Source organism: Engystomops pustulosus, chromosome 5 (assembly GCF_040894005.1).
Source record: "Engystomops pustulosus chromosome 5, aEngPut4.maternal, whole genome shotgun sequence".
In the NCBI taxonomy this organism is placed as follows: domain Eukaryota; kingdom Metazoa; phylum Chordata; class Amphibia; order Anura; family Leptodactylidae; genus Engystomops; species Engystomops pustulosus.
Genome location: NC_092415.1, coordinates 185,434,933 through 185,462,857, shown reverse-complemented (window position 1 = coordinate 185,462,857; position 27,925 = coordinate 185,434,933). Strand labels below are relative to the sequence as shown.

Genomic DNA, 27,925 nt, shown 5'->3' with positions numbered 1-27,925 from the left:
ACTGTGTTAACAAGAGCCTTAGCCAAAATAAATATAAGCATAAAAACACATGAAAAAGCTGAAAGCACATTGCACATTCCTGGGACGTTACACACATAACCCGGGTCTGATGACCTTTGTGGTAGTGACATCTAAAGCAAGCAATGTATGCGAGATATTCCTTATTTTTTCTTTCAATTTCCTCAATAGTGACAATTTAAAAAAAAAAAAAAAAGTCTCAAAATAGAAAAAAAAAACCACCCAGAGATAAAGTGATAACGCACATCACCGGTCCCCTGCTGCTCTGTCCAATCATGAAACACGAGAAATGCTGCTCAGCCAATCACTGTCTGGAAAGGTGACCTACCTCAGGTTTTTGTTTAATGTGATTTACCCTGTATGTTGAAAATTTGAAAACATCTGGACCCTGCCAATTTTTACTTTTCGGTTAAGTGGAAATGGCAAGAAGTTTAGGGAAAAAGGAACAAGGGGATTATTTTAAAATAAATCTACAATCAAAATCATAAAATCATAATGATCATAGATCCAGGCACTATGCTACCAATCTAGGAGGGGTGTGCTGGACGTTACCAGAGCCCCTCCGTGCGGTAACTTCCCATGCTGTTACAATGTGCAGCAGCACTTCCCCTTCCAACGGTGTGCTAACACTCCTATCTGTCGTGAGATTACATCGGACATAATGAGTGAGGAAGTGTGGAGGGAGCAAGGGGAGGGGGAAACAGGCACAGTATCACTGCCAGTGAAGCTAAACGAGGCTAATTGTAAAGATTGATTTTGGAAGGAAGGAGACCATGGATAATATAAGAAGATTACCACAGTCACGGTGCCTGGATCTATGAGTAAGTGCCCCTGGTATAGGAGGATGGATTTTGATGCTTGATTTTATTTAAGCTTTCACCAATGCCCAGCCAATTATCCTGGATGAACAAACCCTTTAAAAGACATCTACCACCAGGACGAAGGACTGTATGCAAATGTGCCTGAGGGGCTCCAGGCTTCATAGGTGTTAATGGAGTCAGGAGGCCCTCTGGCTCATTTGCATAGTCTTTTATCCTGGTGGTAAATGTCCTTTTAGTAGGAGTCCATGCGTTTTACAGAATAGTTACTCCTCAATGCATTTATCCCAAAAAAACATGAACTTGGGAATGAGAAAAAAAACGTGTTTGGTCAGTCCAAATGTCCCCGATGCTTGGAAAGAGTTTCTAAACTCAATTTAAACGCAATATGTGAACGTGTCCTCAAAGTGATCGACAAGGTAAATACTTTCAAAGTCAGCGGCTGAGGGTTCATCTAACCAACAAGTTCAACGTTCCCGCAGGTTTAATAACAGTAGCACAGCATTGGGACATCAAAAAAACCTTCCCCTCCTCCTGGCTGTGTCAGTGTTTGTTCAGGCTGGAGCGGTGCGAGATACCGGCCGATGCTACCGAGCCGATGACCAGCGCTAAAGAATCCAAGGTCAGAGAAAAATTCCTCAGCGAGAAAACACAACATCAACCAGCCAGGATATTTCTCACCATTGCACGCCTCATTACGGGCCCAAGCCTATGCACCCAGGACCTCACACTATGCAATTAGGTGGAGATTAATCCAGGATCGGTTCACTGCACATATTATCCAAGGACACTTCAGACAAGATCCCCGTGATTGTCCACTGGGCCGTTAAATGGGTCATTTTTCAGTACAAAAGGAGCGTAGTAGGACGTCTACATTACACAAATGGCAACAATGTTATTTCCCTAAAGAATTGGGGGGGCTTTGAGTTAGCCTTTTCTAATTTTGGCAATATGGCGGGTGAAAATGTATGAACCTTAGCACAATACTGTGCATGAGAAAATGTAAAACTGCTCACTCAGCAATAACATAATATCCCAGCAGCCCCACCCCTACACCACTTCCTATGAGGACACTCCATTTCCTCTTCGGGATCCTCATCCATCATCCAGGAAGGAGGATTGCTCAATCTATGGTAAGACCCCCTAAATACAGACGGGGGCAACCAAGTCAAGCAAAAAAAAAAAAAAAAAAAATAGAACACAATCTGTTCTATAAAGAGAGCCTTGAACTATTTCTACAGAAATCTGCATATCCAATGGTTTATACATGGTATAATACACCGTGATGCAAGAAATTGCTGCCAAATAGTGAAAAATTTCTTACACAAAAAGGACACAACTACCGTCTACAGCATCACATCTTAAATGGGTTGTTTAGAATTTAAAAAGCCATGGCTGCTTCCTTTCAAAAAACAGCGCCCCCACCCTGACAATGGCTTGTGCCGGCATTGCAGCTCATTTCTATAGAGATGAATGGAGCTTAGTTGCAATACCAGTGACTACACAATGTCAGGAGAAGACTATGGACAGAACTAGCAATGTTTTCAAATTCTGGACAACTCCTTTAAGGCCTTATACACTTGAAAATTAGTTCCTTTCAAAAGTCAGTTTTGCTTTACCTTTCTTTTATCTTTATTATGTGGGGGGGGGGGGGGGAGGTTTCTACCAACTGCCCCTGAAATATAGGGAGACTGGAGTATTGGGTATGAAGCGTTTTATCATACCCAATCCATAGCTTTCTCAGAGCATAACCTGCATCCAAGGGTGCCCCTGGTGACAAGTATTCTGCTTTACTGATGTAAAACACATGCAAACTCTCAATAAACTGAGCATGCATGTCTATAGATCCCTCTGGGGGAATAACAACAGTGTACACTGCCAGAAACATCACCTGGAAAATATACTGCACTTTGAATGATTGGGATCAGATTACCAAGAAAGAAAAATATCCACCCATATGCAGGGCTATAACGAACCGCGCACCTGTGTGACATCACATGACCAGGGCTATAACGAGCCGCTCACCTGTGTGACATCACATGACCAGGGCTATAACGAACCGCGCACCTGTGTTACATCACATGACCAGGGCTATAACGAGCCGCGCACCCGTGTGACATCACATGACCAGGGCTATAACGAGCCGCGCACCCGTGTGACATCACATGACCAGGGCTATAACGAGCCGCGCACCCGTGTGACATCACATGACCAGGGCTATAACGAGCCGCGCACCTGTGTGACATCACATGACCAGGGCTATAACGAGCCGCGCACCTGTGTGACATCACATGACCAGGGCTATAACGAGCCGCGCACCTGTGTGACATCACATGACCAGGGCTATAACGAGCCGCGCACCTGTGTGACATCACATGACCAGCGGATGGTTTTATCCCCAGAAACTGTTAAGTATTAATAAACAAAATAGATTGGAAACCTGTATAAAACTTTTCAAAACACAAACAATATCAATTATTTGCTTAAAAGTGGACAATCCCTTTCAGTCCAGAATAAATACACAAAGTTGTCTCTGGGGTCATGTACACATGCATCAGACCCCTGACCCAGAACGAATAAGATATGACACAAATCCTCTTTTCATAAATGCTAAGTAAATGGGATTTTCATCAAGAGCAAAAATTAGATCAGCCACAAGTTAAGGCTCCCGAGAGGTTTTTCCCAAGACTCAATTAGAAATCTCAGAAGGGTTATATTACCAGCGATGGTGAAGGCGGCCCATTAACTGATCCACAAACAGGCATTTCTGTGATGTTTAGCACAAACTTGGCGCTTCTATAATAAACAGTAAAATCAGTCAAATAAATACATGATGGAGGACGCCTTATTATTGTAGCTGAGACCGACTGAGTGTTAAAAGGGAAAATAAACGAGCGACACACGTCCGGCGGCTGCCAGAAATCCTGAGATCTTATCTGCAAAATAAAACACTTCTACAGGCAGGGGAAGCCGCACACTACTACCAGGGGAGAACTGCACAATACATAGGTTGTGACTACATAGTGGGGGCTTTTCAATCTTAAAAAAAAAAAAAATTAAAACTTCCTAATTATTTGTTTTGTTATGGAACTTTTTTTTTATTAAAATAAAGAAAGAATTTTTTTAGTGTTTTTAGTGCAATTTTGTTACACTAAACAGGAAACAAATCAAGTATCCTTGGGTCCACTAGTACAAGGCGGCCACGCTTGATTGTCCTCTAATACACCAGAACTTTTTCTTGGGGGGGGGGGGGGGGGGCCTGTCCGAGTCAAAACAAAAGCAATGGACTAATGCAGGAATGAGCCGGACTGTGTGTTCTCCTTTTTCCTCTACTCAGCCCCCTGGGGGTTAAACACATTCCGAAAAACTTCTTGAATAAAATCTTAAGGCAAATTTATATGAATTTTTAAAGTAAAATCGCTACATATTTGCAACACATCTGCAGCAGAAAAATAAATCCCTTGTGCCGGCAATATAAACATAAGGCACATACCATGCGGAACATACTGGCCTCATTTACATAACGAGATTGGCAGGTTTTAACTCTACCTGCTAAAAAGGACTGGTATTTGAAGGACTGGTAATGCATAAAAATACATCTACTCTTTGGGGCAGATTTATCAAGCCGTCTAAAAGTAAGAATGTTCTTAGTTGCCCATGGCACTAATTACAGCTCCCCTTTAAAATATTCATGAGCACTGGTTAAATGAAAGCTAAGCTGTAACTGGTGGCCATGGGCAACTAAGAACATTCTTACTTTTAGACAGCTTGATAAATCCGCCCCTTTGTGTTGTGGGGTAAAGTCCTTCAAGGGGTTGTCCAAAATAAGAAAAGACTCTACAAAGAAATTTGCGCTTCTACACTGCAGGGACCCAAACAGGAGACAGAAATAAAAGGCCAGTGATTGGCTGCTCGACCTCTCCTAGTATTTCCTGGGAGACGCCCACAAAGACGTTTTACGGGAACATCAGTAAAGGATTTAGAGGGAATTGTACAATTGTACAATTTTTTCCTTTGTCCCATGACCACCGCCACGTTTGCCCAACTTAAATTTGATGTGTAGGAATAAAGTTTTGCATATCCAAATTCACATGCAACAAGAAAACATGCAGAAGGATTGTAAAATTGCAACCCATCATGTGCCCTTTGTGCTGCGTTGCAATGGAATGCGGAAAATCTATAGTATTTCCCACCTACGGCACTAGAGAGAGTATGGTATAGCAGCATAGTGTCTGTGATAAGCAGGTCACCAGTACCAGCTGTATGCAGTCCTCTAGGCCAGAACACTATGCTACGTGTAGTGCACCCTCGTAACTGGTGCAAATGGGTTTTTTTTTAATCAAGTTTCCGTGCAGGACGACTGGCAAATAAAACCAGCGGAGTCAAGTAAACCTTCCCTGCAGTGCAAATGCCGATTAGTATGTTATCAAGGAAGGGCTCCAACCGGATGGCTGCCCGGCAGATTTTCCATCAGGGAAACAACATCAACATGTTTAACACCTCTGCAAAAACCACCTAAAATTGGGTTTTTACAACCGTTTTAATTCTGTAATGTCGATTTAATCAAACAGATCACAAATTTTGTATAATTTCTTAGGACATCATTAGGACTTCTTCCATTAGGGTGATGCAACACATGGCGTTTTGAACCTGTTTTTGGTGCGTTTTTAAGCAGTCTTAAAAAACGTACGCGTTTTTTGAAAATGCATTCGTTTTTTGACCAGTTTTAATTAAGATAATTGGTAAAACCTGTCAAAAACTGATGCATTTTTTAGCGGACTGCTTAAAAACATCTTCAAAACGCCACGTGTGGCATCACCCTTAGGTCTTTGAGCCTCTCGAATTCCAAGTGAAAAAAGTGAATTTCTCACTCTGAATAATTTACTCAAAAAGGAAAAATATTTCGTCAACAATAAGACTTCCCCCTCTTTTTCCAATGTATTGTAGCCTGGCACAACGTATACCAAATTCTGCCCAGCACAGGCCGTCACCTCACAGCAAGCACTGGACAAGATGCCATACAGGAGCGCAGTGTGGAGCTGGGGAGGGGGGAGCTTTGGCCTCATCCTCTCGCATATTAATAATCAGGCTCTCCCCAGTGCACTTATCTCTGGAAAACCAGCAAAGCCGTCAACATATGTTGGTTAACATTCGTGGCACGGTACCAGTCAGATTAGGGGCAAATCCAATCAAGACGCATATGTGGCCAGACGCATTGGAGAAGTTATCGTGTTGGCATGGCCACGTTAGTCAAGAGGAAGAAATCAGAAACTAACCGCGCTTCATCTGTGCAATGGGCTTTTATAGAAAGTGCCGATGTCAGCAGAAAGCTGCGGTTTCACTATGAGCGGGTTTGGTTTCTGAGGGCAGAAATGAGAGATCTTGTAAACCACAAGCTACAATTAATGGCATCTAAATAAGTGAAAAACTATACACATACAGAACAGAAAAAAAAAAATCTGCACACGTCAGGACTATGCCTCTGCTAGTCGGCCATCAAAACTCCCACTATACAAGCATAAAAGTAAAGCTAGCCATCACACTGGAATAAGCCAACAATATAGGGGGGGGGGGCAGACGGTCATTTGTGTGCAATATCTCTTCAATGTACTGCAGCAAGCTCCTCCCACTTAATTTTGAATCAAATAGTAGTTACTTGAAGGGTAGGGGCTTTGCAGCAGTACAGTGAAGAGACTTCACACACCAGAACTCCAAGTCCAGCTACAATCCTGGAATAATAACACAGTCCTGTGAAACATACAACAAGATATGGTTACACAGATCTCCAGAGCCAATATCTAAGTGTCTGGAGCCATTTAAGGTCAAAAGAGAATCACTGTAAATGTATAGATATTAGATATGCCTTAAGTAAATCTTCGCTGCGGGAACTCATCAGACTAATAAAACATAGCAGACCCACTCTTGGCGATAACATGTATTAATTTACTAGTGTCAAGTTGGGACACAGACAAGTGTAAGGAATAACAGGTACAATATCTTATCTAAATAGCCCCGAACATGTACAATAAAGGAAGTAATAAGGAATAATAATGCACACAATAGATCCTGGTAATGACTAACATAGAACAAGAGGTCAATGAAGACGTTACATAAAGATCAATCCACAGGAAGCCAACGAGCCTTCAACGAGTATCGGGCTCATTAGCAAATTAATACTGAATGTACATCCCACCGTCAGTGTCACCGCAGGGAGCAGCCTTGTCTCTAACCTCAGGGTTTTGGAGGGAACGGAGACTATTCAAGCTTTTCTATGACACTAATGGGTATGGTAGAAACATTGCGGCATAGCTGCAGGCAGCAAACACACAGCCAAGGACTAGTTCTGCTGACAATAATGTTCGGAGATCATACAGTATTGCTAAGGGTCTAATAAGTGAGCGTGTGCTTCCCATGGATCCTTGGAGTGAAGCAACTAACATCATGTATCCAGAAAATTAACAGTGTAAAAAACTAAAATATGAAAACACAGTATACAACTCCCCAATCCACCACCACTGTCCAGATCAGTCCCTACTTCTAGTCCGTTATGTAAACAGGAAATGACTAGCTCAGCTTTGTGGCTGCTGTGATTGGAAGATTGACCACTTCCTGTGTATCGGTGGAGAACAGGAAGTAAATATGGGCAGGTGACCTAAGCAGCAAGGAACAGAGGCAGCAGGGAATCAATGAGGTGCGCATGGCTTGTGAATAGAGTGGATGGGTATGTAAAGCATGCGCAGTGAGCGGGGCGACCCGTTTGTACCGTTGGAGCTGCCCTCCCTGTGACTCGCTGGATGTTGCTGGCAGGGTACCAGGTAATTTGAAAAAACTTTTGTAAAGCATTGAAAGTAGTCAGAATGGAAACAAAGGCATTTTCAGTCTGTCATCATGCAGGCATGACATTCCGATTGACAGGTTCCCTTTAAATATCACATGAGGAGAAAAACTCTGATTTCTGGAAATGGGAAACAAGACTGGCGAAAACTTTGTGTTGCTCCGTTGTGCTCTCTACCCCAGGAAACTGGTGACCACATTGGCTTGGATGATCTCACAGACGTTAACAAAAGCATTTCGCTTTCACCATAGTGCCAAAATAAAGAAGCCAAATCTACCTCTTCTTCAGATTGTTAAAGGTCCTAGGATAGAGTCCTTCAAATAACATTTATAATCCATGGGACAGTCTGAAAGGATACTCTTCAGATCAATTAAATTAAAATCTACAAGCACCCAATTAAAGGGGTTGTCCGAGGTTACGCTTCTTGGAAACAAATGAGTACTACACCCAGGCCGGGGACCCAGGCGTAGCACACATTCGCTGGATGATCCCAGTTCTGTCTGGTGCCCATACTAAGCCCTGATCCACAATGCGGATATACGGCACGTGAATACTCAAGGAGGTAGAGCAAAGTCATTTTTTATCCAAAGCTTGCACTAGGCCACATCATTTGTAAATCCATGGGGCTAATAAGGATTTACCAATACTTGGCATAGCCATCGTGTCTGAGCTATAAAGCGAGGCCATGACATTAGCCTTGCAGACACATTACAAGCTTTCCTTGAAAACCTGGATGAAATCCATGACAAATACATCACAAAAGCAGCGAGAACGATCCGCGTTCCTTCTACAAAAACAAGCTTTCATCTCCAACGGGAGACAGAACGGTGCGACTGTCATCACTAAGGTGATTGCAAACAATTAACATAATAAAGACAAAGGCAAAAAAGATTTTTTAAAAAATCCAATCAGAAGCCAATGATACGCTCCTTATGTCAGACAATCCTCGTGCGCTTACTACCGGCAGTCATCGCGTTCACACATAGGTCAGCAACAAGAACATGGTGAATGATCAGAGCCCCGAGCAAAGGAAACAATTACTGCAAATCTCCCGATCGCTTCCCTTCGTCCTCCAGGCCCTTCTTAGCATGCACAGAAGGACTCGCGTTATTAAAATGAGCTCTTTATCTTTCTGAAGAATCTAAATTAAAAAGGAAATTGCATACACATTTTTACTAGTATTAATTTATATAAGTCAAAAAGTAATTTGTGTGAGGCGCCTCCTGGGCTGACCTCATTCTGCCCAGAAACGCCACCATGGCTTCGGCCTCTTAGTGAATACGGGTGCAAACTCCTAACTACAAACTTTAGACCAGAGCGGAATTGGTGGAGTTTTCTACTACAGCAGTGATGTAGAACCTTTTAGAGGCCGAGTGCCCAAACTACAACAAGGACCCGCTTATTTATCGCAAAGTGCCAACACAGAAATTTAATTTGTGATTTATACTCCCTTCTCTGTCACAGTTTTCATTGATACCAGCACCTGAGGACACAAATAAAGCAGAAAATAGTCCCTGGTAGTACTGTCACTTTAACCCCTTCCCGACATTTGACGTAATAGTACTGCATCGCGGGAGGTGCGTTCCCGCAAAATGCAGTACTATTACGTCAAGCTTCTGGCGCTGGCTCCTGAACGGAGCCGGCGCCAGAAGCTGCGGGTGTCGGCTATATATTATAGCTGACACCCGCCTCTAACACCCGCGATCGGAGATTTCTCCGATCGCGGGTGTTAACCCCTAACACGCCGCGGTCGCGCTGACCGCGGCGTGTTAGAGGCATTTAAAGCCAATTATAGCTGAATCGGACCCCCCCGCGGCGCTTACCGGGGGGGTCCGCTGCTCCGATCGCAGCCCCGGGACTGCCGGTGCCCGGGGCTGCGAGATCTTGATCCGGAAGCCGGGTCCGTGCCTTCTGGCAGGACCCGGCTGTAAGACACTGGGCATGCACAGTATTGCACTGTGTAACCTTTAAAAAAGCTTGAACAAGTGATCAGAAGATCACTTGTTCAAGCTTAGATGTCAATTACTGTAAAAAAAGTAAAAATAAATAAATAAAGGTTTTTTACAATAAAAATAAATAATAAAAGAAAGTGAACGTCCCCCCAAACACCACATTTCCCTTTACACAAGTAAAGTATAAAAAACACTAAATCACGAAAAAACCCCACTTATTTGGTATCGCCGCGTCCGTAACAATCTGTACAATAAATCCTAATCATAATTGGACCCGCTCGGTGAACGTGGTAAAAAAAAACCCCCAAAAACTTGCCAAAAATTAAAACTTTTTATCAAATTGCTTTACAAAAAATGTTCTAAAAAGTGATCCGAAAAAGTTACAAGCACCAAAATGATACCAATAAAAAGAGCAACTTGTCACGCAAAAAATAAGCTCACAACCAGCTCCGTAAACCAAAAAATACTATAATTATGCTGCTATAAAAATGGCAATACTAAAACAAATGCAATTTTTTCTATTCTAGTTTTCCTTCAATAAAATTGGACAAATAAAAATAAAACTATATAAATGAGGTATCACCGTAATCGTAGTGATCCGTAGAATAAAGATAATATATTATTGTTATGCTACAGTGAACACCCCCCCCCAAAAAATGCTAAAAATCCAAAACAAGAATTGATGATTTTATTTTCCTCCACACGTAAAAAGTTAATAAAATTGCTTCAATAAGCTAAAAACCCACTAAAATTAAGTTTTTTACAGTGCATCTCGTCTCGCAAAAAATAAGCCCTTATTTGTCTAGATTGCTTAAAAAATAAATAAAGATTGTATAGCCTATTCCCAACGAGCGTTGTTATAGAACGGTGCGGCGGGTAGTGACTTTCCAACACCGGTCAGGGTAAGACGGCGGCTGTTCACTGATCAGGGTAAGACGGCGGCTGTTCCTGACAGCCATCCATCCTGCCCCATGGACCAGAAGGGTTACGTTCCCCCCACACACCCCCAGTTTATTATCGCTGCTATTGGCTCATCAATTCAGACGAGCCAATAGCAGCGAATTTACTTATGACGTCAGTAATACCGGTCACCATGTCTGTAGACACGGTGATCGGGGCAGGGTGGCGGCTGTTCCTGACAGCCACCAATTGTGCCTTGCGGTCCAGAGGGGTTTTGTTGCCCCCCTCTGTCCATGTTTGCCGCTATTGGCTGGTCGATTTGGTCCAGCCAAAAGCAGCAATATTCGTCACAATGGGCATCGCTAGGGTGAATAGGAGCAACACTTGGCGATAATTTCCCTACTAAAACGAAGAAAAGCGCTGGCCGTGCACATTGTTCAGATGATGCTGTACAACTCTTACGGGCTGTTCCAATGTGCACGTCCTGCCGTATCATTTCTCCGTTTTCAAGAGGAAGATATTAGGAAACTAATATTGGGACAAGAAGGACGGGGCCCCAGTACCTCTGGTTTAGATGTTCCTGTGTTTTGCCAGGGCAGCATTTTCCCGGTGAATTCTGCTGCTTCTAATGGTAGGACTCAATAAAGAGTCTGTTCCAAAAGAGGAGCTAGGATGGACACTACATACTAAGGATGGACACCATATACTAAGGATGGACACTATATACTAAGGATGGACACTATATACTAAGGATGGACACTATATACTAAGAGACCTGCGACACCTCCAGAGTGACAAAAGTTTAGTTGGTCCCCTAGTATATTCTACCTCCTTATACACTAGACATTCACAATTCACGCCCAACCTGTTGTGAATTAATTTCGGTAAAATGAATAATTGTAACAACTGTTATGTCCCGTTGCTCCCTATACCCCTCCATTATTTCATAAGGGGCGCCACATAACGGGCACTGAACTTTCCAGAAATAATTGAAATTTCCATCTTGGACTCCATTGCACATCATATTTGGAAACCACCTATATGTTCAAAATGCTCATTTCACGACGTGTATTACACTACACCACATATTACACCTTGCTATATTCCCCAAGGGGTGTACATTCAACAATTAGGGTCACTTTTCGGGTTTTCCTCTGTTTTGGTACCACTACGGCTCTCCAAATGTATCCTGACACATGTGAAGGATTTCTTGCAAATTTGGCCTCTAAAAGACAAACATCCCTCTTTTCCTCTACTGTGCGCCCATAATGCATTTTATATGCACATGTGGGGTACTTCTACACTCGGGAGAAATAGTTTTACACCTTTTTTGGGGTTATTTAATATATTATCCCTTGTGGCTTACATAAATTAGGGGTAAAGTGACATTTATAGGAACATTTTCACCTTTTTAATGATTAGGGCCTAATTGGATCATTCACCTATAGGGGCAAATACATATATTACACATTGCAAAATTCTCTAAGGGGTGTGCATTCAAAGATTAGGGTCACTTTTCGGATTCTTCTCTGTTTTATACCACTAGGGTTCTCCAAATGCATGTCAAACATTTCTGTCAAATTTGGCTTCTAAAAGGCAAACATTCCCCTTTCCTTTTACTGTGCGCCCCATACAACATTTTATATACACATGTGGGGTACTTCTACACTCGAGAGAAATAGGTTTACACATTTTGGGGGGTTATTAAATTTTTTTATCCCTTGTGGCTATATAAAATTAGGAGTAAAATGACCTTTATAAGAAAATGTTCACCTTTTATCTATTTAAGTCCTAATTAAAGCAAACACCTTTACGGACAAATACACATATTACACCTTGCTAAATTCTCTAAGGGGTGTGCTTTCCAAAATGGTGACACTTGTTGGGGTTCCCCTCTGTTTTGGTACCACTACGGCTCTCTAAATGCATGCTGACACATGTAAAGGATGTCTGTCAAATTTGGCTTCTAAAAGGCCAACACCCCTCTTTCCCTTCTGAGCTCCACTGCGTACCCATACAACATTTTATTTGCATGTGTGGGGCAATTTTATACTCGGGAGAAATGCTAGTACACATTTTTTGGGGTTGTTTCATCTTTAATGCCTTATGGGATACAAAAATTAGCCGTAAAAGTGACTTTTTTGGGAAAATGTTCACCTTTTTCCTTTTAGGGACCTAATTGAAGCAAACACCTGTAGGGGTAAATACACATATCACACCTTGCTGAATTCTCCAAAGAGTGCACTTTCCAAAATGGTGACACTTGTTGGGGTTCCCCTCTGTTTTGGTACCACTAGGGCTCTCCAAATGCATCCTGACACATGTAAAGGATGATTGTCAAATCTGGCTTCTAAAAGGCCAAAGCCCCTCTTTCCCTTCTGAGCCCTACTGTGTACCCATAACACACTTTATATGCAAAAGTGGTGCAGTTCTGTGCTTAGGAGAAATAGTTTTACACATTTATGGGGTTGTTTCATCTTTTATCCCTTGTGGCTTACAAAAATTTGGGGTAAAAGTGACTTTTTTGAGAAAATTTTCACCTTTTTTCACTTTTGGGGCCTAATTGAATCAAACACCTGTTGGGGAAAATACACAAATTACACGTTGCTAAACTCTCCAAGGGGTGTACTTTCCAAAATGGTGTCTCATGTTGGGGCTTTTCTCTGTTTTGGTACCATTATGGCTCTCCAAATGCATCCTGACACATGAAAACTTTTTCAGCCATATTTGCCCTGCAAAAACGAAACAACGCTCTTTCCATTCCAAGTGCCCCCCTGTGCCCGTACAGCAGGGTACAGTGACAAAATGGGTATTGGCATACTCAGGAGGAATTGCCCTAAATATTGTAAAATGCATTTTCCTTTTTAACCCATTGTGAAGGTGCAAATTTTAGTGTTCAATGAATCTATAGTAAGATAAAATTACATTTCTCTAATTTCACTTTCATTTATCTTTCACCCTCATGAAACGCTCAAAGGGTTAACAAAATTCCCAAAGGTTGTTTTGAATATTTTGAGGGGTGTAGTTTCTAAAATGGTGTAATTTGTGGGGGTTTTCTGTCATGTAGGCCTTATAAAGTCACTTCTAACTAAATTGACCCTCCAAAAGTAGGTTTTGATGATTTTCGTGAAAATCTGAAAAATTGCACCTAAAGTTATAAGCCTCCTAACATCCTAAATAAAGGAAAAGATGTTTGAAAAATGATGCCAAGTTAAAGCAGACATATGGAAAATGTTAGTTATCAAGTTATTTTAGTGATATGAACAACTTTCCAAAAAGTAGAAAATTTTGAATTTGGAAAACATTGTTTTTCTCAAAATTTTTGCCAAATTTCCATTTATTTCATAAATAAATACTAAATATATTGATTAAATTTCTCAACCAGCATGAAGTACAATGTGTCACGAAAAAACAATCTCAAAATCAACTGGATATGTTAAAGCGTTCCAAAGTTATAACCACTTAAATAGACACGTCAGATTTAAAAAAATGGGCCGTGTCAGGAAGGTGAAAAGTGGCTTCAGCGTTAAGGGGTTAAAGTACCACTGTGCACAGCAAGTCCTGGGCTGTCTGGGACTGCAGGAAGATACCTGGAGTCATCTCTGGTGATGGCCTGAGTGCCCACAGAAAGGGCTCCGAGTGCCACCTCTGGCAGTGCCATAGGTTAGCCATCACTGTACTATAGCGAATGTGACAGTCTGGGTGTTCACGCCCCAGCCGGCCCTTCATGCCCGATCTTCGCCCCAACACACCTATGGTGCCGTGCGTGTCGGAGAAAGCCCGAAACTAGCGGGAAGAGGGAGATTTATATGGTTTCTCCGACAGCCAAAATTAATCACCACCAATCTCTCTTCTTAGAACAAGGATGGTTTCCTTTTTGGGTATTATGATTGAGCCCTGGGACAAGCGTCTACCACCAGTTCCATCGATAACAGTAATGACACACTTTCTCGAATCTCATGAGCCCACCAGCTTGGGAAATCTATGTCAAGTGAAGAAATCTTTCTCAAATGCCATTCATTAGCAACATTTTAGTAAATGCTCTGATCATCTACCTCCTAGACTGCGGCAACATCCTTCTCCAGGCAAACCCTTGTGCTCCAACTTATGTGTCCGGTTAATCTACCTCTATAGTTACTACTCCTAAACCTCTTCCATCTGCTACATCATTCTCTGGCTTCTCGTTGAGAAAGTACAAAACGAATAGCCATGCTTAACATGTCCCCTATATATACACCACTTCCCAATTCTCGAAACATCAAAATCTTCAACGGGTGATCCTCTCAACCAGAGGTCGCACTAACATTTTTCCAGAAGGGTAATAATACTCCTCTCAACATTTTTGAGGAGTAATCTCAGCCGAGGAGGAGTATGAAATTTTCAGTAATACAAATATATAACTCCTAGTCATATTAATAATATGTCATGTTAATAAACTTTTGTTCCATATGACTGTTTGTTCTTTGTAATGTAATATAGTTGTATATGTCCCCTATGATTTGTAAAGCGCTACGGAATATGAAGCGCTATAGAAATAAAGATTATTATTATTATATAGGTCTATTTATAGAAGAAAATTTGTTACAGCCCCTGTTTTTATAGCTTCTTGGGACAATTATAGTACTATTTGGGGCCGACCCCAGACCCCCAACCACCCACAGAGTTGCCCAAGGCTGAAGCTGCGCCCCAGACCCCACCCACAGAGAGGGCCAGAGCTGACGCCCGCCCAAGACCCCTCCACCCATAAAGTGGGCCAGAGCTGACGGTGGCCCCAGACCCCCACCACCACCCACAGAGCGGGCCAGGGTTGACGTTGAGCCCCAGACCCCTACCATCACCCACAGAGCGGGCCAGAGCTGATGCCAGCCCAAGAACCCTCCACCCACAGAGCGGGCCAGGGCACACTCTGGCCCCAGATCCCCCCACCACCCAAAGAGCGGCCCTGCGCTGACACTGAGCCCCAGACCCCACCCACAGAGAGGGCCAGAGCCGACGCCGGCCCAAGACCCCACCACCCACAAAGTGGGCCAGGGCTGACGCTGAGCCCCAGACCCCACCCACAGAGCGGGCCAGAGCTGACGCTGGCCGCAGACACTCCACCCCCATGACCCCCTCCCCCATAGACCTGGCTGATGCCTGACACCGCTAAACTTATTAAATTTTTTTTTGGGGGGGGGGGGGTTGGGGACATATCGCTTTTTTTAAACTGTTTAATTTTTACTTTTAATGTCATTTTTTTGGTTTTTTTTAATTACTTTTTTTTTTACTTTTTTTACTTTTAATGTCATTTTTTTGGTTTTTTTTAATTACTTTTTTTTTTTTTTTACAAGGTCGCATGTGTTCCCTGCTAAACTTATATATAGATCACAGATAACAGTGACCTAATGGTAACAGTCTATTGGATCACTGTTATCAGTGATCTGTATACAGAGTTATGCAGGGAGGATGCATATAGCACCTTCCCTGCAGCCTCTCACTGTATACAGGGGCTGCTCTGGCTACAAGATTGGGCTGTCACATAGACAGCCCAATCTTGTTCATAGCTCTGTGTGCACAATCACACACGGCCATGGGGGGGGATGGGCGGAGCTACTCACTGCTTCAGCCCGCGGCCGATGTAGAACGTCATGTGACCTGTGCTCCGGTCACATGACTTTCCATCGGAGCCGCTAGATAGCTGGGCAGGAGAGGAGGGACTGCACTATATTGTGGGTGTTGCCGAGTGTTGCGGCGTGAGCTGCGATCCTGGGCAGCAAGCGCCGGCAGCCAAGCACCCAGCCGGCAAATAACTACCAAGCGTATTTATACGCTTGGCGGTTTTTTGGAAGGGTAAATCAGCCTCTACAAGCGTCATAGACGCTTGTAGAGGCGTTATCGCGATCTCTGCTCTCAACCCATATTTTTTATCTATCTCCTTCACTTTGCCAAGCCTCCTGTGCATCTCCCAGGAGCTTGTACTTGCATTAGACTGCATCCCGTAACTAAAACCTTTGAAAGGAACCCGAAACCCACAACTTCAGGAAAGTCTATAACCTGCAGTAACCTCGACACCACGAAAATAGAAAAAAAAAAAGCAGCTTCTACCCTCACTAACATTCTTTATAAGACCGTAAGCTCTCAAGGCTTGGGTCCCCTCTCCGTGGTCACTTACTTTAGCAAAATTTATTGTTCAAATTTTGGGTTCACTTCCTATCCCATGTGCTGTGGGCTTCCAGCAGTAATGGGGACAACATATTACTGCATACAAGTCCCATTTACGAACACCATTCCCATGTCAGTGGTTGGAGGGGAGTGCGAATGGTAAACTTTTTTACCTTGTTCATCTCATGCACCAAAAAATACCCTGTCAGTAACTTTCTGGAGCAAAATTATACATATTTTTTGGACCAATCCCAACACCCCTATTTTTCTGGGACTTGCTGTGAGGGTACATATATTCTAAAAGTCATCAAAAATGTATCAGCATTGCCACTTAAAAGGGTTGGCCAAAATTTTACTGTAGAGGTGAAGCCACATTGACGGGAGCCATATACGAGTATACAGAGCCAACTTCTAGGTCCTGTTGGTGAACTGTATAGGCCACCCACTAGTTACACTGCTTTGAAACTGGAGTAAAATGACAACCTAACCATGTTGACAAATATGCAAATATTGTCTATAAATATATGTTAAGAATTAAGTGATCAAAAAAATTTAAAACTGTACAGAACACAAATCTCTTTTTCTTTTAAAATAACCTCTAACCAATTGCTTGCAAAATATTCATGAGGAATAATATGAAAATGAGCACGAATATCCCAATATCAGCAGTTCAAGATTCGATTAAGACGCCCAAGACAGCTCCGGATTTAACACTTGAGGAACCACAGAGACATCTTACGAGTCAGCAATTTCTGTCATTTTCAAGGCATTTGTGTAATCTATCCGCAAACACGATGGCATTACATCGCTTCTGACACAGAACAGACTAAACAATGCCGAAACAAAGTGCTGACTGAGCAGAATGCAGATTACTCACCTTCTCCTGTCCACATACTATCGTAGGACACTGAGCAATGGTGGAGACTCCATACACTTTTAGCCCAGAGTGTAGTAAACTATGGAGATAGACACAAGCCTAAAGTTTAAAAGAATAAGGCAGATCCTTCTATATCAATGCCTGACTTTCGAGAAGCCTAGTGACACGGTGTGGGATATTTGCCAAACCAAGAAGTCCCACCCAAAATTAATAAACTCTGGACTATACACAATGGTGTTTTGATGTTATTTCATCTTGTCAGTGTGGCATAGGTAACTGACTAGACAAGAGGCCATGGATCAGGGTCAGGAAGGAATTCACTCTCCTTATGGAAATTCCATAGCAGGAAAACGAGACATCAATTACTTAGTGAAAGGTTTATCATTCCGCAGGTGTCAACCCCAAGTTGACAGATGAAAGTGCAGCATCCCGAGGTAGTGTAACTGGATCCTATACAATGTGTTAGAAGGAGAGTAAAAAGGTGGCCTAATAGGTAATGACGCTGCCTAATGGGGTGATCATTGCTCATCTAACTTAGCGCTAAGAAGAGACAAAATTCCCAATGTGAATGAGCCTTGGAAAAAAAAAAAACTCAATTTGCAAAACCACTTAACAAAATAACTTCCTATATTATAGAAAATGCTTTATCTACAGGTGGCCATATACTTGCAAGATCGGTTGAGCCAACAATAATTTGGGCCAAGTTTCCGCTCAACCCTTGGTTGGTCCAGTCAAGCTTACATGCAGGAAGAGGAAGAAAAGGTGCTACCAGACGACTCTTCTAAAGGCTTAGTTCTTTGGATTGGGTACGCTGAAGATAAGTTGGTTTTCCAGCCTTCTATACTGCTGATTTATCCCAGGATATATGTCATTAGGAGTATAGAAGCCTGAAAACTTTGACCAATTCCTTCAGATTTGTTGTGAAAATTTTGTTATATTTAAAAGTACCGAGAGACGGTGCTAAAAAACACAACTTTATTAAAATAAAAATAATAATTGAGCATTTTAAACCACAAAAAGGTCAGAAACTGTATGACATATTCCTTCTATAATCTACATTTTGGTAACAATGCCATTGGATTATATAGCGCCACATATTCTGCAGCGCAGTACAGATCTCTCTCTATGATAAAGTGAGCAGAGACCATTAAGTGCATATTCCTTGTATGTGCAGTGTAAAGTGACAATACCGAGCACGTAAGTAGATTAGCAGGTATGCCAGGAATGTCTGACCGTCCTGTACCTACCAAGAGGAGTGCGAGTCATCTGACAGGAGATCCCATTACACCGCACCAACCTGTGGAATCTATCAAGTTCTGGAACTTTTTTTATTTCGAAAATCTAAAATAAAAACATCCTATAAGATTTGCAGGACTAACCAGGGACTGTTCTACGATAAGCAGCTGCCTTGTTATTTCTAACATGTTTTCCCTAAGGCGTCTAGTGCCAGAAAGAGAGTTCAAGATCCATCCAAATTGTGACCAAAGAAAGAAATGGCAACATTTGAGCCATATGTATTGTACACGTCGATATAAGATACATTCTAGCTTCACAAATATTACAGCTTAGGCCAGTGATGGCGAACCTTTTAGAGACCGAGTGCCCAAACTTCAACCAAAATCCACTTTTTTATTTTGGTTGAATAAATATACAGGGTGCTAATTTACCGTGAAGTGCCAACATGGAATTTTATACAGTAACTTAATGCTCCCTGTTCTTCCACATCTTTCAATTGTATCGGCCCCCTAAGGCCAACAGTAAAGTTGACAAGAGGAGGGCAAATTCAAACTACCATTGTAGCTTCTCTCCATGGCCTCTCTGTACAGGAAGAATGGTGGGTCCAGCAGGAGGACCTACAAAGATAATGCACTTCTGTCATCACCTTCTCACTTTTCCCACAGTTCCAAACAGCCAATAAAGTGTCACTTTAAAATAGCTAGCGCTTAGAGCAGCATCTCTTAAGTTGTCTGGGACTGTAGGAATATTCAGTGTTTGGTGAACTCTGATGGCCTGAGTGCCCGCAGAAAGGGCACTGAGTGCCACCTCTGGCACCCGTGCCATAGGTCCGCCACCACTGGCTTAGGCCATATGGCGGCAGTTGCTGAGGAACATGTTAGGTACGGGCAACAAGGTCCATGTGCTGGCAAAATTTCCCAGACTGAAGCCCGTGCTTGGAGCGAGAATCCTAGTCCTGCCTTCCCATGGAAATACTAAATATGTGGAATCATATTTTCAGCACGAGACAGAAGAATGGAGAATTTCTGCTCCCATGTACAGCTTAAGACACAGTCGTCCCAGGCTAGGCCAAATACGCTACGTAGTAGCCGGCCAAACAGACAAAAGGCAATGTAACTCTCCGCCCACCATAGCCGCTCATACGTTACGTTTACATTGTGTTAACGAACAAGTTAAAAGACATCTACCACCAACATCAAGGAATGTACACCAAGCACACTGACATACAGGTGTGTGCCCTATATGGGGGGTAAAAAAAAAGTTTAAAAAATTATGCAGCTGAACCTGAGAGGCTCCTGCTCCATATATGTCAATGACGCCTGAAGCCCCTCAGTCTCATTTGCATAATTATTTTGTAAAAGCAGAGTATAAGAAGCTATAAGAAGAGCAGGTCCTGCCATTTTTTTTTGCACTTCGTTGATGCTGCAGAATTGTGGTGCACGTCAGTAATAAATGTGGCGCAAACTCCAACTAAGCCCTAACTCGCCCCTCCAAGATAAACATTTTTTCTGTCTTGTCGGACACAAGTGCAGTGCGACACAAAACTGGCGCAGACACTTTAAAAATGCAAGTACAAGCAGGTTGCACATTCTTTTTTTTTAGTGTAGAGTCAGACAGTAAACTGTCGGAAACGCTTTAATAAATTTGGGCCACTGTGTGAGCGCATACTTACACACATGCGCATGTTGAGGTCCAAGGAGGGGGTAACAAGTCACTGCCAGACGCCTCACTTACCAGAGAATACGTTTTTCTGGAGAATTATTTTCCTTTACAGCAAATATACTCAAGAGCTCCACACATGCAACTAAAAGCAGCAGAAGGAGAATCTTATTGTATCTTCATTCACAGATAATTATCAGGAATTACCAAATTCCATGACCAGATATCAGTGGTACCGTAGTTTCAGTTCAGGTTTGGCCATGATAAATAACAAGGGGAAAGTCACTCATCTCTGCATATGACAAAACGCGGTAAAGTATGAACATAAATAATAATAATTATAATAATTCTTTATTTATATAGTGCACACAGATTATGCAGCGCTGCACAGAATTTTCTAAATCTGTCCCTGTCCCCAGTGGGACTCACAATCTAATCAACCTACCGGTATGTTTTGGAGTGTGGGAGGAAACCCACACAAACACGGAGAGAACATACAAGCTCTTTGCAGATATTGACCCTGATACATGAACCCAGGTCCCCAGCGCTGCAAGGCTGTAGTGCAAACATTTATTTAGGGAGGAAGATGCAGTGTAAAGCATGGTGGAAAAAACTAGAAGTAGCTCGAGAAATCATATCTGACAGATGTGCACCAGTAACGCAGCCGATAGTTGGCTATAAACACCGTCGAAGCAAAGGAATATTAATAATCCCTGGAGATACACATGTCCCTCAGTTAAAAGTAGATTAGTATTGAGCTGTCACCGCGATGTCCACATACCAGACCCCGAGGAGAAAATACTGAGCAGGGAGACGACTACTGTCACATGCCTGGAGTCACCGCACGTCAGACTCGGAACTCGCCGCCAGACAAATCGGGAAGAGTTTCACGGCAACTACAAGCCTTTCACGAGTTAATAAATCTCACTGTATGGATTGTAGGATAAATTCCCAACAAACAGGGACCAAACAGAACCAGAAATCTGTAAGAACCGGATTCAGAATCATGTGCTACTTTAACTCTTACCAGGAATAAGAAGAAATGTTTGGTTGACACAAAATTTAGAAAAACAAAAAAAAATTTCCAAAAAAATAGCACCACCGTTTGTCTACAGGTTGCAGTTCGTACTGCACACAACATTGCAAGTAGAAGCAACCACCTAGGGTCCAAACATACCGGAACCATGCATTTCTGTAGCTCACAGAACCACAAGCCTAATGTGATCCAAAAGACGAAATTCATATAGTATGACACCAGAAGCTTGTTTCTAGATGCTATAGAAATAAAAATAGGACCATCTAAAGTGACGCTCCCCCTGCAGCATCTAAACGTGACTCATCTCAGGAAAATATGACTCTTCTCTGCTTAGTTTACCTGATTTAACATACAAGAAGGAATTCTAGAAAGAACATTTTATACCCAACTGAGAAGGGTAGTAGTTTCATGGGGTGAAATCTGGTGAGAGGTTCCCTTTTATGAAACTACTGAATTTCTACACAAGTTGTAGCGATGATGCACATTTACTGTGACTCACCAGTGACCGAAAGTTTCTGTGGAGCCCTGGCCTTACTCACTGCCTACTCTTACATGTGAGCGGTGTAACGCAATACTGAAAGCACATTTTATGTTCAGCTTTGAAGTTCTCAGATCACAAATCTCTTAAGGACTTTACCTGCAAGCGGATATTTTACACCAAAGTGAGGACGTACATGACATATAACCTGGCCTAAAGCTTAGCCCAATTTAAAGGAAATCTACCATCAAAATCCATCATGATAAACCAGGGGCACATTGGTTATGTTATATTTGTTATCCATGGCCTCCGTCCTTCTAAAATAAACTTTTAAAATTCTGCTAATGAGTCTAAAGGCCTCTGGGGGGGGGGGGGGTGTTACCAGTGCCTGTGTGTATTGTAGCTTCAAAAGCTGTTACACGGAGCTCTTCACCCTCCCACTGTGTAAGATTACAGTAGGGAGTGAGAGTGGGGAAGTGTATAGGAAGCAGAAGAGGTTCAGATAGTGTAACTACTGCCTGTGTAGCTGCAGCATGGAGGGGCTCTGGCAACAAACACCCTTCAGAAAAAGTAGCATAATTTTAAAGTTGATTTTTGAAGGATGGAGGCCACGGATGACATATATAAGTAGATTACCACAGTCAGGATGCTTGGGTCTATATGAGCAAGTGTTGGTTCATCAGGCTTGATTTTGATGGTAGATTTCCTTTAATATCAGATTGGTGGAAGTCGACATTACAGCTGATCCTGGCACTTGTCCAGCTCCGTTCTCTGTGTAGGGGCCGATGCCTGAAGCTGCAGATTAGCTCCTATACCCATGAAGAAGAGCTCATCCGTAGTTAGGAGTGCCAACCACTAAACAGAGTGGAGAGCTGGACTTCTGGATCTGCTAGACTTCTGCTAGAATCAGCTGAGAGGTGTTGGACGCCTACAATATGATACTGATAACCTATCCTATAGATATAAATTTTAATATTCCTTAAAAAATCAAAGAATCACAGAGTAACTCGGCCTAAAGGTCCAGTTAGGTCAACTTTTGTACTAAACCTTCTCCTACAGCAAAGAGCACATGACTGGGCTGACAAATGGGGACCTCCCATCCCCCAGATCAGGTGGTGGCAAAACTTTTATGACTGCAGGACAGTACACAGCACCCAATGCAGTAACATTGCACTGGGTTTAAAATTTACATCCCAGATGTACCCGATTACAGGCCCTCATGTGTGACCTGTCGTCCATTAGGCGCTAATTTTTTTTTCCGCTTACAGGTTGCAAAAATCGTACAAAAGTTAGGACCATGCAACGTCAATCGCACAGCAAAAATATGCATCTAATTCCAGGCTAAAAACCACAGCAATAATAAAAGGTAAAGCGGATGGCGAACCCTTCCACCTCCATCACTGTTTGTAAACACAGAAAGGACAGCAATAAAGAAGCCTAGAAGTCTAGAACAAGGAGCAGTGCAACAGGGTCCGCAGCCTCCATCCACCAGTGTACATGGCAAACACAGCATCACTATTCCACACAACACTTAGCAGAGTTTAGTGCTGATGACACTGTACCCCCCTGCCAGATCAAAGAGTAGAGAGATCCACCATAGAAAACTCACCAGACGGGCTGCACCACCCCTAAAATATAGGGGGGACTCAGTCATTACATCCCCGGCGCACACACTGCACCCCCGGGATTAGGCAGAGCTCTCCCCCGGCCTCACTCACCTTGGCTATGGCCTTCTTGTACCTGGTCACCGCTTGCTGTATGAGGCTTGAAACTTTCAAGTTCCCGTCTCCACAGGGCACCACTACCCGGGTCCTACCGAAGCTCACCGTCACCTTCATAGCGCCGCCCGGGGAGTTAGCGGATGCCGCCTTGTTCTCCCCGCGCTCCTACCCGAAGGGGTTAATCCAGGGTTCCGGTTTTCCCTCCGTATTCTCCGGTGTGTGCGGGGCCTGCAGCAGCAGCCTCCTCCCTCCGCCTCCTCCTCTCCTGCATGTGAACGCGCAGCTCCTCCCACCTCTCCCAACAGGATTGTGTGACCGCCACTGGCGCATCCAACGGGACGCGGAGTGCTGCGCGCCTCCACCAATCAGCTTCAGCTATATTAGAGAGACAGGTACATTGACCAAAGAAGTGTTCGCGCTGGATATAACCACGCCTCTTAATCCTTGGGCTTTATAGTGATTGGTTGGCGGCATTTTACTAATCTGAATATTGACTGCGCTGCTGATATTAATAATATTATCACAGAGCACAGACCTGTACAGGAGAGGGCGAGACACAGAGCAACTAATACAGCCCGGCTGAGAGTGTCTCTATCTCATATCTATCCAATATATATCTCATATCTATCTATCTAGTATCTAGCTCATATCTATCTATATCTCTGTCTGTCTATATCTATCTCCTATGTATCTAGCTACTTATATCTATCTGTATCTAAAATAGAATAGCTCTCTATATTCATCTATCTATCTCATATCTATCTTTCATCTATCTATATCTGTCTTTATTTATCTCACATCTATAGTTGATCTATCTCATCTCTAACTATTACCAATATATATCTATCTTCATATCTCATATCTAAACCTCTAATATTGATATCCATTAATTGGTCTTATTACCAGACTCTATAAGTCAACTCATATCGTACATCATAGTATTATCTATCTTCTGCCCTGTCTATTATCTATCTCTATGTATTATTAATCTTTCATAAATCTATTGGACTACTTTCACTTTCCTCAGCTGTGCCATCAGCACAAAAGTTAATTATCCTTCTATCTAACTCTTATTATCTGTCATTTATCCATTCATGTATTCAATCCCTTATTTGAACCTCTCACTCACGTCTCCAGAACTTCTCCCAAGCTGCACCAATTTTCTGGAATTCCCTTCTCCGGTTTAAAAGACTAATACCCAACCTCCAAAGATTCAGACATGCTCTTAACACCCATCTCATTGGGCAAGCCTATCATACTCACTAACTGCATACAAATCTAACTCTCTTTTTACTTACCCTTCCTGTTATCTCTTCCTATCTGTTATCCGGCAAACACCAGATACCAAGCTCCAGGCTTTTCTTCAGTTCCTTTACCTTGGACCTTGTATATAATATGGCGGCTGATGACTGGATAAAGCAACTGCATTTCTATTTATTAAATTATTTTAATCAGTTCCCTTATAAAGTATGGCTGGACCATTATAAATATCTTATGCCTGTTGTGTCACCCCCTCATCCTCATAGACTGTAAGCTCTTGTGTCACCCCTCATCCTCATAGACTGTAAGCTCTTGTGTCACCCCTCATCCTCATAGATTGTAAGCTTTTGTGTCACCCCCTCATCCTCATAGACTGTAAGCTCTTGTGTCCCCCCTCATCCACATAGACTGTAAGCTCTTGTGTCACCCTTTCCTCCTCATAGACTGTAAGCTCTTGTGTCACCCCCTCATCCTCATAGACTGTAAGCTCTTTTGTCACCCCCTCATACTTATAGACTGTAAGCTCTTGTGTCACCCCCTCATCCTTATAGACTGTAAGCTCTTGTGTCGCCCCCTCATCCTCATAGACTGTAAGCTCTTGTGTCATCCCCTCATCCTCATAGACCGTAAGCTCTTGTGTCACCCCCTCATAGACGGTAAGCTTTTGTGTCACCCCCTCATCCTCATAGACTGTAAGCTCTTGTGTCACCCCTTCATCCTCATAGACTGTAAGCTCTTGTGTCACCCCCCTCATCCTTATAGACTGTAAGCTTTTGTGTCACCCCCTCATCCTCATAGACTGTAAGCTCTTGTGTCATCCCCTATTCCTCATAGACTGTAAGTTCTTGTGTCACCCCCTTATCCTCATAGACTGTAAGCTCTTGTGTCACCCCCTCATCCTCATAGTCTGTAAGCCCTTGTGTCACCCCTCATCCTCATAGTCTGTAAGCTCTTGTGTCACCCCTTATCCTCAAAGACTATAAGCTCTTGTGTCACTCCCTCATCCTCATAGACTGTAAGCTCTTGTGTCACCCCCTCATCCTCATAGACTGTAAGATCTTGTGTCACTCCCTCATCCTCATAGACTGTAAACTCTTGTGTCACCCCCTCATCCTCATAGACTGTAAGCTCTTGTGTCACCCCCTCATCCTCATAGACTGTAAGCTCTTGTGTCAGCCCCTCATCCTCATAGACTGTAAGCTCTTGTGTCACCCCCTCATCCTCATAGACTGTAAGTTCTTGTGTCACCCCCTCATCCTCATAGACTGTAAGCTCTTGTGTCACCCCCTCATCCTCTCCTCATAGACTGTAAGCTCTTGTGTCACCCCCTCATCCTCATAGACTGTAAGCTCTTGTGTCACCCCCTCATCCTCATAGACTGTAAGTTCTTGTGTCACCCCGTCATCCTCATAGACTGTAAGCTCTTGTGTCACCCCCTCATCCTTATAGACTGTAAGCTCTTGTGTCACCCCCTCATCCTCATAGACTGTAAGCTCCTGCGTCACCTCCTCATCCTCATATTTTCTTCCAATACGACCATTGCATAAATCAATAGTGCAATGATAACAATAAATATTGTAATATATTTAATTTAATAAATATGTTCTTGTGTCCTTCTCTTTCTTCCTATGTTAAGCAGTTTGTATAAACCATCTTTCTGTCCTGTATCCACTGACAGCTGAGAGATAAAGGAACCTGATAAAGTGTCTAATAACTTAACTCTTTACAGACTGTCATGGAATAGTCTAATCTCAAAGAGCAGAATCATCAAGGGGAATATTTTCTAGATATGGAAAGACTTAATCACTTAGTAACCAAGTCGCTCATCGATAAACTCTCTCCAGGTCCATTATCTCCTTTCTGGCAAGTGGAGCTCAAAAATGGAACTCTTCTATCTAAGTGTTTATCTAATATAATGTAGATAGTTCTTTTATTTGGTATTTCTGAGCTGCACAAGAGAAATGATGATTTAAACTGTATGTTTTTTTACTGTTTGTTAATACAAAAATCAATAAAAAAATACCTGATGAAAAAAAAAAAAATCTAGATAGTTAATAGTATATACCATAAACTATGGTTTATATTTTTATAGTTCCTAGTAAAAGACTAATGACACAATATGAATAAGGTAGGGGGTCATATCATCCAGTGAATGAGTGGCGTTCCTGCGCTAGAGAACAGCTCCAGACTCCAGCAGAGAGCTTAGCCTGTAATAAGCAATCGATCCGGCCGTGGATCAATGTCTGGAAGTCTTAGGAGGAAGTGGAGCTCTAATTACAGGAATAATCATCATAATGCACTCCATAGCCCCGCTCATACAGTCATGGCCCGCTCATACAGTCATAGCCCCGCTCATACAGTCATAGACCTGATTGTATGTCTTTTTTGATACCATAATTTAGCCCTATGTGTTCATATCAGAGAGAGGGGCAGCGGTCCATGGGATCAGGGTCTGATTTGTCATCTGTAGGAACCGAAAGGAATCCTTTCTACATTACAGATCCACTTTTTCAGTAGAGGAGCGCTTTTCCTTCTCTAAAGACTTTGGAGGAAATTTATTTTTTTTACCCCTTCTCCAGTAAGTGTATTACTAGTTTTACACCTCTTACACTCTGTTACCATCACACATTTTCTTCATACTTTCAGCATATACAGCATTGCCCTGAATGCATCCATATATACTAGCAGGTGGGGGGACCCTTTCTACGTCTCTCTGGCCTTGTACCCCAGTATACCGTGTATCCTGTATGTGTGAATTTATCTGTATTCATTTCTAGAATACGCAATTTTAGATATGTGACCGTACATTTTGTCTGGATTTTTATCTGCAGATGATGTTTCTTTGGCCTGATGAAGACGCCAATTCAGCCTTACAACATGTAGCCCTAACAATAAAACTTTTCTGTTACCTTTACCAACTCGTTGTGTAGTGTATCTATCTTGCTGCCCCATTTTTGATCTCTTTGTCTCGGCATTTAATGGAAAACACAGGAT

The 27,925-nt window shown here is 42.6% G+C and overlaps 1 protein-coding gene across 17 annotated transcripts in view; it reads right to left on the bottom strand.

The window, feature by feature from the left end:
* Positions 1 to 24,002, bottom strand: part of PARD3 (par-3 family cell polarity regulator) — a 420,270-nt gene extending 396,268 nt beyond the window's left edge. For 8 of the 17 annotated variants that reach the window (XM_072154020.1, XM_072154026.1, XM_072154024.1 and 5 more), the window contains exon 1: positions 23,669 to 24,002. In XM_072154020.1, coding sequence (XP_072010121.1) covers positions 23,669 to 23,788 — 120 coding nt within the window. In that variant the 5' untranslated portion in view covers positions 23,789 to 24,002. The remainder of the gene's footprint in view (positions 1 to 23,668) is intronic. The other 9 variants (XM_072154030.1, XM_072154032.1, XM_072154031.1 and 6 more) reach the window with 3 other exon arrangements.
* Positions 24,003 to 27,925: the final 3,923 nt, after the last annotated feature.